Here is a 17,484-nt window from a genome sequence, read left to right on the forward strand (position 1 = left end):
ATGACGTCATAAAAAAAGTTAAACAAAATAGGTGACTCTACCAGAATCCATTGTTAAATTGGAGTGCCGAAAAACTTCATTCATTAATAATAGGACAGTAAAAGTTATATATAGTCTAATTGAATTACATAGGTATAATCTAATATTACATATAATGTATTATACATAATGTATGTATTATATATATATGTAGGTAATATAATTTAATATGATTACAATATTATTTTAAATTTGAGACTATTTTAAAACTATTCTACATTTAACATATACTTATTGTCATAGGTTATAGGTGTGCTAATAGTTCTAAACACTATCTTTGAGTTTATATCCTTTAACATACATATTTATTATACATATATACATACATAAATGAATATATGAATACAAAATACATACTATACATACGGTATATAATAAAAATTATAGACTATAAGTACGTGTGTATAGAATCAGTCCTACATGGGCCCACATAGATATTATTTGTATGAGGATTAATATTTGCCTGGCTGTATAGCATCAAGAGTATTATTAAGTAATTTGTTGTTGGTTTTAAGCAAAAGTTAAACGAAAATAATTAAAATAGAAAATTGAGAAAAAATTTATAAAAAATATTAAGCATTTTTAAAGCGGTCATGCGTATGTACAGGATTTTCTCCATATTTTGGCTTACCTAAATTCTCCACCGACGCATTCATTTCGCGCAGTGTACGTGCGTAACGCGTACCTCCTCGAATGGTCCCCTGTGGCTTAATGCCGCCACCATCGCCTGGCGACTGCATAGCTGGAGTCTTATTCCGTCTTATGGTAGGCAAACGTGCCACAAATGACGCGTTGTGCTTGAAACTAGAGGATCCACGCCTAATGGAAATAAATTGAAACTTCAGTGTTACACGCAAATGAAATGAAAATAATTGCGAATGCAATAAAATTTAAGTGTTTTTTTATATTTAAATGTGGGTACATAATTAAATTATTTGTGTTATTGGTACATTAGTTACTTAGGATGCTGCTGTGAAGTGGTTCACTATGCGAGTGAACTAAAATGATTAAATTAATGCAATAAGAAGCATTTAATTATGCAATATATAAATTGAATTATCATATATCGATATATACACATACATATATATATATATAAGTTATAGTTATTCACATATTGATATTCATATTGATATTAGTACATATAGTTAGAGGGACGTGCATACACCATCGAATCATGACACCACACGATAGATAGATACCAGCATATGCATTTGACGGCAAGAGTTTCAAAATATTTATATGAGTTATACGAGTATGTGTAAATCGATTGGTGAGATAGATAGCTTTTACTTTTTAATAAAATGTATTAAATATATAGTATATATGTATATAGTAAGTAAAATAGCAAATATAATTTATTTAAAGTGATATGAAATAAATGTATTTATAATATATTGAGTAAAAAAGTCAGGGTATCATGCATGCAAGTGTTTATAGTTCATAAGGAAGGAAAATACTTAAACCATTTATATATATAAGTTTTAATGGTGATTAATATGTATATATTTTAATTGATTTTACAGAATGTATAAAAATATTAAAATATAATAAAAATTTTAAAGCCTATGTATGCTATTTATTACACTTTTTTGTATCTTAGTTATTTTAAAGTGCTTGTGCCATGCACCAATTAAGAATTTGCGATCAATTTATGTGCAAATTACTCATTTTTTTATTTATGTATAATTAATTATAGTTCGCAATTTAAATATACTCTGAACTCATATTCATTAATTTGAATAAAATAAATTATGCCTTAAATATTCTCTGAACTCATATTCAATAATTTAAATAAAAGAAATTATGCCTTATCCTCAAATTCACTGGTTTTTATTAAAGTAATTATGTCCCTATAGTCTTATCCGAAAGAATGTTTATAAGATCATAAATACAATTTAGGCAACTGCGAAAGGAAAAACTGTTAGAAAAATAAAATCAGGTCCTTATATACATTCATCAATATAATAAGAACTATAGATATATAGCAAGGCAACTTCGAAAACTTGTAGGTGAAATTGACTTCCTTTAATAATTCCATATCAAATATTTTTTACCATATAAACTTAAGCCCCCACACACACAAACACAGTAATCCCAAATATTTGAAAACTATTTCGTGTCGTACCCATTAAATAGACCTAAAGGATAGGTCGATTATCATCATTCATCAATTCCTGTATCCCCCATTGGAGCATAGGGTCACCTATTCGATACTGTCCGTTTAATATAGTAGTTAAAGAAAAGCATCTTAAAAAAATATTTTTTACTAGTTAACTAATGAAATAACTTTCACATGAAGAAACAATATACTTAATCTATATACTCGTCTAAGATAATTTTCAATTAACATCTGCTCAAGAAAATATATGTAATATATAAAAACAAGTAATACAAGTAACTGTAAAAAACCATTGTATCGTAGTAAGGTGCAGTATTTGGTACGAGTGATATACCTTTTAGTTTTTGAAAATGACAAAAGTATCCCATTATAATGATCGCTATATAAGTCCGCAGTGGTTCCACATTTTTAACTGCTTACCTGTGGACAGGTGTTCCTAATACACATATCAAGATAATGCCTCGAAACGCTTCATATCAAAGTATTTCATTGATTACTATACTTATTTGCTTTGATAAGACTTCTTTTTGCTGACGCGTGATATCAGACCTCATTTCGGATAAAGTGTCGCAAATAGTATAGAGTGATGTCTAAGGAATTTTAGTACCGATTTTGACAAACATGCTTTGCCTCGGAAACATTCTAATCACTCCCCCAAAGAGAAAGCTGATCAATAAGCTACAAGAAAACGATTTTTTTTTGTAATAAAATTGTAGACCTATGGACGACATGCGCATTTAAGAGGACGGTGCCATTAGGCACACAATATCTCCTGTTTTTTTGCTTTTCACGTTTCGGTGAATTGAATTAAGCACCAAGATGTTGCTATATATTATTGATGAGAAATCCTTTTATGTGGACAATCATCAAGCTCTTGACACTTTGAAAAGTTTTGACAGAAATCCATCAAGTTATGAACGAACTATTGCCAGCTATATGCCGGCAAATAATTGAAAATCACTTTAAAAGGATCCAGTACCAGTTAAACGTAGTGTGAAAAACACTACTATGATGTTGTATTTCACATGTATGGCCAGGTCTAAGCAATATATTGAAATAAAAATCTGATTGAAACTTCTATTTATAATTTATGATTATTCTTAGAATCACAAATTTCTTATTTCCTGATTTAAAGCAAAGAAAACGTGATTTGAACTTCTTTAATCAATTGTTTCTTCATAAATTTAGTACACATTTAGTTTCCTTAATACTGATATAATATTTTAATTTACTTTTCCAGTAGTTCTGCTAAAACGATTGTATAGATGGCTTTCAGGTCGTCCTTTGTGTTATTGGGCCATCTGATACTAGATTAATTTTTAAGATGAATTTAAACTACACATAGTACTAGCATGAAACTTAAATGATATGTTGTAATTAGACTTTCTACATAATGCATAGACTTCATGGACTTCATAAGTTTTTACATAGTTAATACAACTAGAACTGATAATCCACATTTTTGATGCCAAATAATGCTGAACTGAATCTCACAACAAAAATATCAGTTAAATATTTAACAAGTATCTCTATAAATACTTATGAATACATAATGAATTATTGAAAATATGTAGCATATAGACTTTACTGGATTATATATTGAAAGGTACAGAATATTTCAAGTAATAACGTGATACCATGGATCGACTATTTTACTGGGGTTATAGTTACTTAAATTGACTAATTTGATTAGGAATGTACCCTGAATTGGTGTCACTAATAGTTTTATAATAATAATGCAGAATAACATACTAAATAGGCTCTAAAGTGAGATTTACTAGGAATATAATTACGTAGGTGTTTACGTACCTATTATCTAGTTCGAGTTGTGCAAATATAATTTTAAAAGTTTTGAATAAATATAATCTTAAACTTTATCAATTGTTTTTCAATAGATAATGTATTCATCTGGTACTAATACTGTGATATTGATATCAATCTGAGAGATATTTTATTGGGACTAAAATTTAATACTAGCGTTTATATGTTTTTATTTTGAAAGGGCACAGTTAGTATTCCAAATTATGAGTTAAGTCAAATTACATATAAGTAGGGAATTAAATTCAGAATAAATTTTAAGGACCATAATAAATTGAAAATTATTTTATTTTTAAAAAAGCAAAATTTTGATAAAGCTGGTTTGAATATGTAGTATATAATTTTTACCTATCTTCGACGACATGTCTAAAAAACTTATCCGAAAGGTCTGAACTGAAACAATAATAATAAGTCTTATGTAAAATTTGATAACTTATTTAACAATATAAGACAATACGCCATTAGTGGGATGCGATGAAGGAATTTTGAAAGCAATATCCAATAAAAAAGCTGGATGTTTGGAATAGTCAATATTAATTAAGTGTGCAGTGTTTACTGTTTAAGTGTGCAGTTTTTACTACTTTGTCTTAATATAAAATTGTGGTGCTGTAGTAAAGCAATAAAGTGTTTATTGAAGCAATTTTTTTGTATGTAAAAGGCGGAGATGACTGTTGTAAGTTGCCACTTGTTTCAAGCTTTTGTACATAAAAATAGTTTGAGGTTTAACTGTGATGTAGTGTTGTCAACTGAGTTTACTGTTTCTTGAAAATTGTAAATAAAAATATGTAGCTTAAGAATTAATTTTATAAAAGGAGAAAAAAACTAGTCTATATATGTAGTACAGTACAGAAATAGTTAGTTATATATTGCTATTATTTTTACTATAGACGTATGCTAAAAAGTTTTAATTATGAAAGGTGAGAATATAGACAGTTTAAAAAAAATTGTTGACAATAAGAATTTTTAGGAGTTTATTTATATGTATTAAAGTAATAGATTAAAATATTTAGCAAAGATATTTAATTAAAAAAGAAATTTTTTTCAAAGACTGATATCGTACATTGCCCAATCAAATATATGATGGAAAGTAAATGATATATGCTATACAAAGAATCAAGAAGTAGCTATTCCAAAATAAAACTTTTTTAAATAGCGTATAAAATTATAAATTTTATACGCCGATTTTTATATCACCGATTTTCAATACTAAGATATAATTAACATTTTAAAATACAGAATATTTCTAAACCTTCGGAAAAATTTGATGGAAATAATTATTTTTAAATAAAATTAGATGCTTGGATATCTTTAGGTATATTGCAGAAGGTGATGTGGCTAGTAGTATTAGCATAGAAATGCAATACTTGCCTTCGATTAAATAATACCTATCTGGGTATACCTTCCAATATCAATACCTTCCTTGAGCAAAAAGGATTAGGCAATGGATAAAAGGTGAAAAGATTAACGTCTGATTTAAGCTATAACTCTTGTTATTCTATCAATCTCTGTTTTGCTAAGTTGAACGCGACCTTTAATTTTTGAATAAAATGAACGTTTTTATCAGTGACTAGGTAAGCTAAGTGACAGCAAATGTGGATTCTCCTAAATTTAAGCCAATGAAAAACTAAAGTTTGATAATTACTATTTCAGCTTATGGATGATAATCATGAGTTTATCAGGTCGGCTGAGTGACTGTCGGAGATATGCATTGTTCTAAATAATCTTCGAAAAAAATCGAGCCAATGTAAACTTTAAAAACATGAATCTTTAACATTGTCATGTCAGCTTGAAGAAGATGATTGTAACCTTAACAGAATGCTGATTAAGAATACGTTGAGTTATATTTTTCTCAAAGGTATGCAATCAAATAATTTTTAGACCCAGAAAGTTCTCAAGTGTAGCTCCAACAACTGAAATGTTGAAATGGTTTAGAGAATTCGACTGAAATTGTTTAGAGAATAATCAACCTATACTAATAACTCTGGAAATAATCTAATTACTAAAAGGATACTCATATATAAATACCCTCAACTAAATTTTGATATTGTAAATAATATTGGATGATACTCATTTTCAATATATGTTGTGGGTTATATCAAAACTGCTTCTGGATAATGGAAGCACATTAATTTAAAAATTAAATTCGTAAAAACTATTGTATTTACAAAAATTAAAAATTTTTATTCTTTTTGGCAGAACAGAAAATTGCAAGATAATTACAAACATAAAATGTAGTTGTGATTGTACCTGGAGCTATTTGTAAATATGAACGACCACTACTATGTTGGAGATTCATTTTTTGTTAGTGAAGCTATCCAAGCAGATTTCACCAAGGACAACAGAACACATAGATTCCAACAACTATTAATGAACTAAGAACACATTCTAACTTAAGTATAGAATTTATTACTAATTTAAATACAAATTTTATATAGACGTGATGCATTAAGCAAATGAGAACATGGGACAAAATGCCATTCAATTAAAGTAAATCTATATATCTATATAATATATCTCCTCTTTTTTTCTTCTCTTCTCTTCTCTTCTAGGGAAATAATTAGTTTGAGTTTAAAAATATAATAACCAGATGACTCTTTATGGAACTACAATGTAAAGTTTCAAGAGTTTTGGGCTCCTTATGGAAACTAATACTTCAGATTCAATGAGACTAATAATACTTCAGATTCAATGAGACAAGTATCACCGACTCCTGGTAACCATTACTATACGTCATTTTTTTTATTTTTATAGTATAAAAATACTACTAATAATATTATAAAATTTTACTTCATTCTAATAAAATTGAAAATTATTATAAAAAAATCTTTTATTTCTTTGATATAGCTGTTTGATCATAATAATATATATATATATAAAGGCAGCAGCAGTCTTTTAAATTTGATTAAGCAGCATTGGACAATAATCATTTCCTCAGATTTCATATTATAACTGCATATATTAGTCTTTTATTATATGCAGTAGACTCTCGACATAACGAAAGAGATGACGTCAAATATATCACAAGAGAACATATTCGATATACCAGGAGGATTGACTTTACAACAGGTGGCAAATCAGAACAAAATCATTTACATTTTGTATATTAGTTTTAAACAATAGCTGTAAAAGTTTCGACTTCTTTAGATATTTGATTAGCTCTTTGCAAATAATTGAAATACTGCACCTGATGATTTTTAATAAAATGCAAAAAATTTAATATCATTCAGTAATAAAATTCCTTCATTTGAAAGGAATGAACAATGATGGAATCAAATTTGAAATGGATTTTGTTTACGACAACCTTGCACTATCACTAACAACAATAGCTGAATATTGGAAAGTTGAACTTAAACGTGGTCGAACGACTGTTTTCGATGAAAAGTGTCCGGGTCATCCAAAAGAGGTCACAATTGAAAAAAACATTGAAAAAATCCACGATATTGAGCTTGATGATCCAAAAATCAAATTACGTGAGATACCAGAGATGACAAACACGTGTATCCAATATTTTACATGAATATTTGGCTATAAAAAAGCTTTTGACAAGATGGGTGGCGGGTTTGCTCACAATTAACCAAAAACGACAACGACTTCATCATTCAAAACATTGTTTGGAAATGTTTATATACAAAGTAGCTGACTGTGAGCATCGAATGGTGACAATTGATGAAACATGAATCTACTTTTTCACACCTGAGGGAAACAAAAAGCCAGAAAAGAGATGAGCCCGGGGGTAGTGCTCCCAAACGACCATGAACTCAACAATCGGCTGGAAAAGTTTTGGCTTCCGTATTTTGGAAATCAAGTGGAATAATTTTCATTTACTATTTTGAAAAAGAAAAAAACAATAACATCAAACTACTATTGCATATTATTGGATCGATTGAATGAGAAAATCAAGAAAAAAAACGTCCAAATTTGTCGAAGAAAAAAATTATGCTTTTGCAGGATAACGCACCCACTCACATGTCAATGAAAATAATAACAAAATTAAATGAATTACGGTACGAATTGCGAATTGCTTACCCACCTTATTCTCCAGATTTGGTTCCCAGTGTTACCTGTAACCTGTTTTTCAAACTTAAAAGGATGGCGCCAGGGAAAGAGATTTACATCAAATGATGAAGTGGAATGAGACACTGAGATATATTTTGGAGGACTTCATTAATAGTATTATTTAAAAGGTATCCAAACGTTGAAAGATCGTTGGACTCGGTGTATCGAGCTAAAAGGGGACTATATTGAAGCATAAGATATTATTTTTCAAAAAAATGCGTTTTTATTACTTAGATCAATTCATCTAGTATTTGTGATTTTTCAATAATTTGTTATATAGAGGGTTTAATCTATCGGGTATTTGGTAGATCTAGATTCTATTGTATATCTTGACTCTATTGAAGCGATTTCGTTACTTAGACCGGGTATTTATCAATCCACCTTGTATTTGTGATTTATAAAAATTTAATAATTTTTTATATAGAGGTTTTGATCTATCGGGTATTTGGTAGTTCTAAACGCTATTGTATATCTTAACTCTATTGAAGCGTTTTCTTTCCTAAAACCGGGTATTTATCAATCCACTTACTATTTGTGATTTGAAAAAGTTTGATAATTTGTTATATAGAGGGTTTGATCCATCTGGTATTTGTTATATCTAGACTTTAGATTCTTAAACTACCTCTGCCTACTACTATGTTAGCACTTGTTAATATTATGTTATTATATAATATATTATGATATATGCATAAATAAAGTTAACACTGGAGATTCACTAGAATCCATACAATAACCCAAACCATACATTACACCACCACCACCACATCGTGTTAGTATTCTACTTAAATTAATTTCTACTAAACTTAAGATACTAAAGTTACTCGTACTGCCATCTGCTGAAATACTTTGACTACTGCGGTTCGTTTAAAAGCTGTGTATTGCCCATTCAACAATTAGCATTTTACTCCATATTTCAATGAATTTTGAAACTAACTACTCAACTTAAGAGGTACACATATAGTAAATGTGATGAAAAAAAAAAAAAATAAGATATTATAAAAAAGTGAAAATACTTTAATATTGGATTGATAATGCAAGTAATAGACATTTCGAATCGATTGAAAATAATTTAAAATAAAAAATGTGAACTTAAATTCGAAATAGAAAATTACTTTTGTGTAAGAACGTGCGTGTGTTTCGAAAGCATTGTATGCAAATATATTTTCGAGTATATATGGTAGATACATTACATTGTAGTAAGATATTTATGTACGAGTAGATACTGTTGATACTGTATGCCATATTTATTTGCTGTATTTTATGGATATTTTATAGTTGACATAAAAAGGTGAATTAGCCACAAATAGTTTACTTGAATGCAACAAATATGAATATTGTAATATTGACTATTTTGGTTTGGTATGAAGTATAAAATCTTTTATTTGAATGCATTTTAGACTTTTTGTTCTTTACCTATATTCGCTTAAATTTTTAAATAATCTATCCCAATACTCTGAACTGAAAAAATAAAAATATTATTAACATTTATGTTTATAAAATAAATAATAAAATTAATTAGTAACAGAAATTGTTAAATTAAAAACAAAACACAGTAACGATGTACGAGTGTATGTGTATGTATCTTAAAATTCATGTAGTCATTTACATACTTATATGTAGTTTTCTCTGATATTTCTCGAAGAGTTTTAATATAAATTTAGTTACATATAACAATTAAAAGCTTTGTGTCGGCACCATACATACATTATTAATTATTATTTTAAATTTATTTAAGCACAAAACGAAACATTGAAATAATTAAATTAAAATACATACGAACATCATAACACAATAATATAAATCTGTAACTCAATAAACTACCAAAAGCTATTGCGATGTCTTATGAGAGAGATATATAAATACTCCATTACAGAAGATATCTTATAGAATATTGGTGCCAAGCTCGGAAAGAATTTGGACATAATGATAAGAATTTAAATTATTCCTTAGACTAGGTTAAGTTATACCGGCTATCTCTAGGGAATTTACTTAAGCGTATTAGCCTATTGTGTTACCGTACAAATCGGAAAACTCAGGGTTTAAAATCATGTAGAATCTTTGCTGAAGCTCAAATTGCTGTTTAATGTCATAGGCTTAAGATTCTCAAGAAAGAGGGCTTCTAAAGTGTTGAGTTGTTGCTGTACGTGAGCTAGGCAAAGACGGAGTAGATAAGAGGCACTATCATAATCTTCCTCACAGCTGCGACAGGTACGATTGAAAGGGAGATTCAAGCTACTAGCTTGGTTCTCTAGTTTGTACTAAGCTGTAAGTAAACCTCCCATAAAACTGATATCTCGACGGGACATCTCAATGAGAATATTGAATTTCCTTTTAGTGATAAGTGGCCAAATTGCATACAGATGCCTGCATATCGTTGAACTTATCTCTTAGTTTTTTTTCTTGATTTAATTTAAGAAGAATTTAAGAAGGAGCGAAAGGGAGAGAGAGAGATCATTGTTGAGACATTAAAACCCAATCATCTCAATGAGGCCCTATGTTCTATGAGGAGAAGAAGACTATGTTACAGTTAGTAAGTAAGTAATCTAAATTTAGTTCATAAAAATACTGTTCAATAACAGATGAAGGGCTATGTGTTCTCCACATTTTTGAAACACAATTGTGCATATGTGATGCCATTCTATATCGTACCTTCTGATTACTCCGATCAGTATTTTGGGGTGTTCTCAAAGTGTATCATAAAAACGTATCGTATCCTTATTAAATATAGACAGCATCGCCAAACGCTATGATGGTGGATGGTGGACAAAACAAAAAGGAGCAAAATTACATGAAACGTGACGAATTTCCAAATATTGTGTTCTCTGAAGAGAAAAATTTACTTATTGAACAGTTCAAAATCTCTCAAAATAATCGTGTTTCCTTAACTGAACGCACTGCCGAAAATTTGAGATTACGAATGACCGGCCACCCAAAGTAATTTTCCATCTGAAGTATAGTAATGGTTTGGGCTGTGACCGCCGTTGAATGCTCTCCAATTGTTTTCATCGACGAGGCTCGAAGTCAATGTGACTAATTGCAGGGAAAATATTTTGGAAGTCGCTTTAGAGCCGTGGAAACACAAACATTTCCGCGATAGACCATGGACGTTTCAAAAAGATTCGGCACCGGTCGCAGTTTCACAAAGCTCGTGTGAACCAAGAATGGATAAAAAATCATGTTCCACACTTTATTTTGTCCACACAATGGCTTTCGAATTTGACAGATGCAAATTCGATGGACTATTCCATTTGGACCATTTTGGAGAGCAAGATGAGGACCGAAAAATATGCCAGTATAGATGCGGTGAAGAAAGTCATTGTACAGAAATTGGCTAAAATACTGGAAGATCACATTTGTGAAGCATGCAATTTATTTTTTAGCTGTTTGAAGGCCGTAATCAAACAAAATGTGGTCATATCGAGCTAGAGTTAATGGATTCTGAAATTTTAATTATTTGTATAAAATTTTTTAATTTGAATTAATAAAACAAATAATTTCACACCAAAAAGATATGGTCGCTTGAATAGGTAACACTTCAATCGCTTAATATTTGTTATTTGTAACATCAATAATTAAGAATTTTCGTATGAATCTTATACTTTTCATATTTTATTTAATTAAGATGTTGTTTTAAATAAATATTTAGAAACCCTATAAATTGCTTAAACAAACTCAAATAATTTTTTGAATTGTGTTTATAAATTGTAAGTAGATTATAAGGTAGGCTCTTTTTAAAATTAATAGTGAACAAAATTCTGTCTAAATATAAGAAATTGATATCAATGGAAAAATTTAAGCTAAATTTCAAAATTTATAATTAATAAAATTTTTTTATAATTTTTTATGAAAACTGTATCTTTCATACGTACATTTCTCGACAAATTCTAACTTGTTTTTTTTTCATCGATAAGAGTTATTATTGCTATGGCAGCTGTCAAAACAAAGGTCTTAATATAATCAGTGGTGTCTACAGGTTTGTTTATAAAATAGTGATAATATCAAATTTTGGTAGCTAAAGAGAGGTTTGACGTATTTTAACTATAACAAACCAAAAATCAATAATAAGATACTTTTTTTTTAAAAAAAAATATTTTAAACAAAATGAGATTATTTAATCATAAATAATGTAAACGTATAGGAAAATTATTAAAAATACTAAAAATACTATGTTGTTAAGTTATTTTTATAAACAATTGAATTTTCTTCTCTATATATCTAGGCTAAGGTTTTGTGTATAATTAGTTAAACAAAGTAAATTTAATTGATAACTGAAATTAGTTTTCTGTTAGTTTTTAATGCAATTCGCATCTCCACTTTTCAATCTATTATTATATATTGAAACTCAGTAAATATATAAGCTATGCACAGCTTTAGTATTTAAAATTCTGTTCATACACTTTTTACATATTTTTAAACAATTTTTAATACTTAAGTTATGTACTTAAGATATTTAAGGTAAGTCATTTGCACTACATTTTTCAACCTCATCTGATTAAACCCATATACTAAAAATATATTCTGCAGCCTGAGCTAACGCTAATATTGTCAAAGAACTGAGTGTTTAATAAAAAATATTATATCTTTTATTGTAATATTATTGTATATAATTTATTTCATCTTTCTAGTTATCATTACTATACATAAAAATATATTTACAAAGAATTGCTAAAGATTTGATAGAAGGACTAAGTTAATTAAATCGAGAACTCGGCTTAGGAATTCACATCCAAATATTATTCTATTAAATGAGTACTAGAATACTAAAGACAACGAATATATTTAGGAGTCATTCTTGGAGTACGCCCAGATACAGATTAAATCACACTTTCACTATATTTTCAAGTTCAAAAATGGATAGAGGCGCTGGTGTTGGTATATATAAACCCAACGCCAGAATTTCGAAGGCAAGAGAAAAATGGCAGATTGTCTCCTAAGCTGAAATTCATGCAATCCACTGGCTCGAGACTTATTATTTACTCTGATAGCGAGGATGCTATTAAAGCTCTGACTTTTTGGACTTTCAAGTCGAAACAAGTCCTTGAGCGTTGCGAGTTTCTATAGTTACTTGCAGCTCGGAATAAGGTAAGTCTTTACTGGGGTCCGCTGCACAGAGGAGTTTTGGGAAATGAATGAACTGATGAGCTGGATCAGAAACTGCTTTTACAGGTACTCAACCTTTTTGTGAGTTAAAATGGGCCAGTACAAAATAAATAAACAAGAAGAGAGAGAATCTTATGCGGCTGGTGTACTGGGAAAACTTCTCAGGAATTAGACAAAGCAAAGTAGTTTCCTCATTGAAGAGGACTGTGCAGCTTTAACAACGCACAGAAAAAACTTATTTCATATGAAATTTCTGCCACCAGAACAGATTAAGAGTTCTTTTTTAGATTTAGTTTTGGACTAGGCAACTGTATAGCAGATGAATTAGCAAGACATGGTACGACCGCACAAATTCTTCTGGGAAAAGAAAGTGTGGGTATACCAGTTGCTTCTTGTCGGCACCGAATAAAATTATGGACATACCAAATGTTTGAAAGAAGATGGTCAACAGTAACCAACTGCATAAAAACCAAGGAATTTTGGCCAAAAATAAGTAAGAAAAGATCGGGGGAATTAATCAACCTATCCCGATCAAATTTATCCAGGATAGTGGGAATTATTACGGGACACTGCCCGTTGGGAGGACGTGAGGCTCAACATCAGGACCTCCTTACATTGTAGGCATTGCATGGAGGATGATAAAGAGGAATCACCAACACACCTTCTGCTACAGTGTCCTGCCTTCGCAAGACATAGACTATCCTACTTAGGGTCGCACTTTTTCTATTCATTAAGAGAGCTAGATTCTATTTCCATAGCTCGTGTCAATGGCTTTGTAGCCAATACCAAGTGGTTACGGCCCCAGTAACCTAACCTAACCTAACCTTGGTGCAATAGGACTCTTCTCGCTGCAATACAGGCTATTGAGCGATTTCACATCAATCATTTTAATAATAATATACAGTTTTGTTCCTTTGTTGGGTTAGCTATTTTTACATAATGATTGTCAGACATAGTCTTAGCTTGTATTTATATCAATTATAACATACTAGACAGCAACGGACTGTGGGTTTTTCCATATAATATAATTGCTTTCTCCATATAATTATGCCATATAGTTTCTAAGATATACTTCACATAATGTAAAAAAATTATGATCAAAAAATATGTTAAGGATCAGGTGTTAAAAGGTATGTTGAATGTTAACAGCGTGGTTGTGCTGTCATATTTTTATAAAATATTGACAGATCAGAAGAAACCTGTTAGAGAAAAAAACAGGTGATCGTTACTACTGATGGTTATAGTTGTAATCCAGTTTGAACAGTTAGGAAGTACCGCAACCGACTCTAAATTGAACCACATTACTTATCATTTAATAACCTTTATGTTACAATTAGATGACCTTTACTATTACTTTACTGTAATATATAATAATATCCTGCGAATGATGGCAGAAGTCATAGTCATATAATGCCAAACCATATTTATTACATAGGTTAGAGGTTATCCGAATTTAAAAACGCGCAATTTCGGAACCTATAACAAATATATGTATATATTTTTAAATAGACTTTGAATGTATTAATATTAGAATAATTTTTGATATATTGAAAATTTTGCTATTTTTGATATACCATATAACATTACATATTGTATATGATTATGTGTTATGCAAAATATAATACCCACTCGCTGAGCTTGAACTAAACTCTACATGTCTAATTTTTACATTGCATAGTGGTTTAAAACTATATATAGCCGTATGAAGTTTATGAAATACACTACTTTTGTTTAGCGTGATATGATGCATATAACTTAATTTAATTAGTACGTGTGAGAAATTTTGAGGCCTTCCTTAATCAATAACAAAGTTTTACAACCGTTACTCTGCGGACCCCCGCGGGAAGGGGCTTAGAATATTCTTGTAATAGGTGACTAGAATCTAGTAGGTAGCTAGAAATAGGTACTTAGTTTGGAGTTTAAATGGTGGTCAGTGACTTTCACTTGCGACATCTAAGCGAAGGTTTAAATCAGCTACCGCAAGTATCTGAACTCACAGCTTTAGCTGTCTCAAATAAGTGAGGTTGCCTCTTTTTAATAGACATATAGTTGTGGCTGTGGTTAAAACCCAAAATTGGGTGCGTAGAATTATCGTATGCATTACTTTCATTTCATGAACCCTTCATGAGCTCTAAAGAACGGCAGAGATATTACATAAGCTTCGTTTTCTCCCAAGTAGGATACTATATCTATGCTTATGATTTTAAGTGGTATCAGCAGAATTTCTTGGAATTCCAATTGGGACTCTTATAAGAGTTATACTAATGCGTATGTTAAAAGCATTATAGTGTTAAGCCTTAATGGCAGGTAATTATGTTAAGAAATAATGGACTTTGCTAGTATGTGGGCCGCTACCGAATGGCGATTTAAGGAAAACCTTAAAATAATATCTTAAAATCTTAAAATAATATTTTTAAGGAGTATCGGTATTTGCAATAAAAAGGACTGAATATTCAAACGGTTTTTATAGAACACCAGCTTGTTAACTGAGTTATAAAATAACAGAGAGAAATAGTGGCTTACATTCGATATAGTTCGAGTACATGTATATGTACATGTACATGTATATTTCGAGTTGGAATTTTACAATGCTCCTAACTTAAGATAGTGAATACCTCTACTAAATATTTTTTTCGTTCCCCAGTATGTTTTGGATAGAATGTCTCTGAATTATAATATTGTTCTGATATTATAACCAGATAATTCTTAGCTAATCAAAATTTCTAGTAGCAGTATAAGTCGACTACTAATACCCAGTGTGTAATGAACAATATTAATAGTTCATTGTTATGAGATCTTAATGTTAACAATATAATGTATTAATATTAATAATATTAAAAACAATAATGTTAATATTATTTTATATATCTGGTATTTGATTTAAGTTTCATATAGTATAGGGCGTTGTTTGTTCGTTCTTGTTTATTTAATTTTTATGGGTTATTAAACATGGAATTTCCATATATATTTTTTTTTTGTTTTTAGTGAGGTACTTAAAAAAGAGGTAAGAGCTGTGTGTCATGGCTCTGAAAATATTAAATTTGTAAAAAAGAAAATATTATATTAATAAGTATTTTAATAAACAATCAAGTATGAAGTGGTACGTAAACAGAATGCGAATTGATTTCTATTTGGGGGCGTTTTCGTATACGAGTATAAAAAATGAAGTGCTCCGAACTATATTTTATTACTACGAGTACAGCAGCACAAACAAAAATAAATTGCTCCATAAAAGCAGAATAGAAGCACTTAGTTTGCTATTTTGGGCCTTTTCCCATTTTTGCCTTTACTACAAATTATATGATTGTCATAAAAATAAGTGCAAACTTAACATTTTGGTTTTCGGCATCCTTATTGCCTCATAGTCAGAAATTTTATACAAAATTTATATATTTTGGGTTGAAAAATGTAGTGCTGACGAATAACTCAAATACATTGAACATGTTTATGTGTTAAGAGTTTAAATTGAATTTGTTGTACTTACGATGCAGGCGGACTGGGTAAAGGCATTTGATGTATCTTCCAGGTTGCGATTGAGAGTGAATGTTCGTCAGCCGCATAACAACGCCAAACTGATTGGATGAGTGTTGCCGCTGGTTGCCGTCGCCGTATCATATGTTTCTGTCGCTGTTGTTGTTGCACCTTCAGGGCAAATCCACTGCCCAATATGCCCTTTAATAGAGTAATAGTAGTGTAATGTATAATATCTAAATGTATCTAGATGCTTTTACATACTGCAGGTAAAGCAAAGAAAGAAATTCCTAGTAAAGCACAAAACGATGCTATGAGTTTGCCTTGCCATGTTTCAGGCACCATATCACCGTAGCCGACTGTACAAAGAGTTATCTAAAAATAGGAAAACGTGACATATAGCGTACTTTGTTTCTATTAATAAAAATAAAAAGTTGGTAACTTGTTACTTACCACGCCCCACCACAAAGCCTGTGCGAAATTACTAAATTTAGCGTTTATATCTTTTTCCATTAAATAAACAAGAAATGATGCAAATATGAGACCTAGGAAACCTATATACATAGTCGTTATCAGTTCCTGTAAGGGATGTGCAAATTAATATATAATTAATTATTTTTATAATATTTATTAATATATATATATATATCTATGTTTATTGTTAATATAATTAAAATTTATTTATAATTGCATATGAGTGGATATAAATAAAAAGCAACTAAACTGGTTTGGAAAAAGGAAAAATGGGGAAAAGGGGATTTATTTGACACTGCATTATTCAATTTATTAATTTTTTGATTAATTAATGAATTAATAATAATTTTGCTTTTTCACGGGCTAATTGGTCAATAGTTGAATAATACACTTTTCAAATATTT

The 17,484-nt window shown here is 29.8% G+C and overlaps 2 protein-coding genes across 2 annotated transcripts in view; both read right to left on the reverse strand.

The window, feature by feature from the left end:
• The window catches only part of LOC119678136 (potassium voltage-gated channel subfamily KQT member 1), a 250,014-nt gene that overhangs the window by 114,975 nt on the left and 117,555 nt on the right, over positions 1-17,484 (reverse strand). The gene's annotated exons all lie outside the window — the stretch shown is intronic.
• On the reverse strand, positions 450-17,203 carry LOC119674940 (potassium voltage-gated channel subfamily KQT member 5-like; the record flags this gene model as incomplete). Its single annotated transcript, XM_038086097.1, has 6 exons — positions 450-858; positions 4,328-4,372; positions 9,449-9,493; positions 16,620-16,807; positions 16,871-16,981; positions 17,060-17,203. Coding segments are annotated over 6 exons (780 nt in total), but the record flags the coding sequence as incomplete, so codon positions are not given.

This window comes from Teleopsis dalmanni, chromosome 2, assembly GCF_002237135.1.
Source record: "Teleopsis dalmanni isolate 2A chromosome 2, ASM223713v2, whole genome shotgun sequence".
NCBI lineage: Eukaryota > Metazoa > Arthropoda > Insecta > Diptera > Diopsidae > Teleopsis > Teleopsis dalmanni.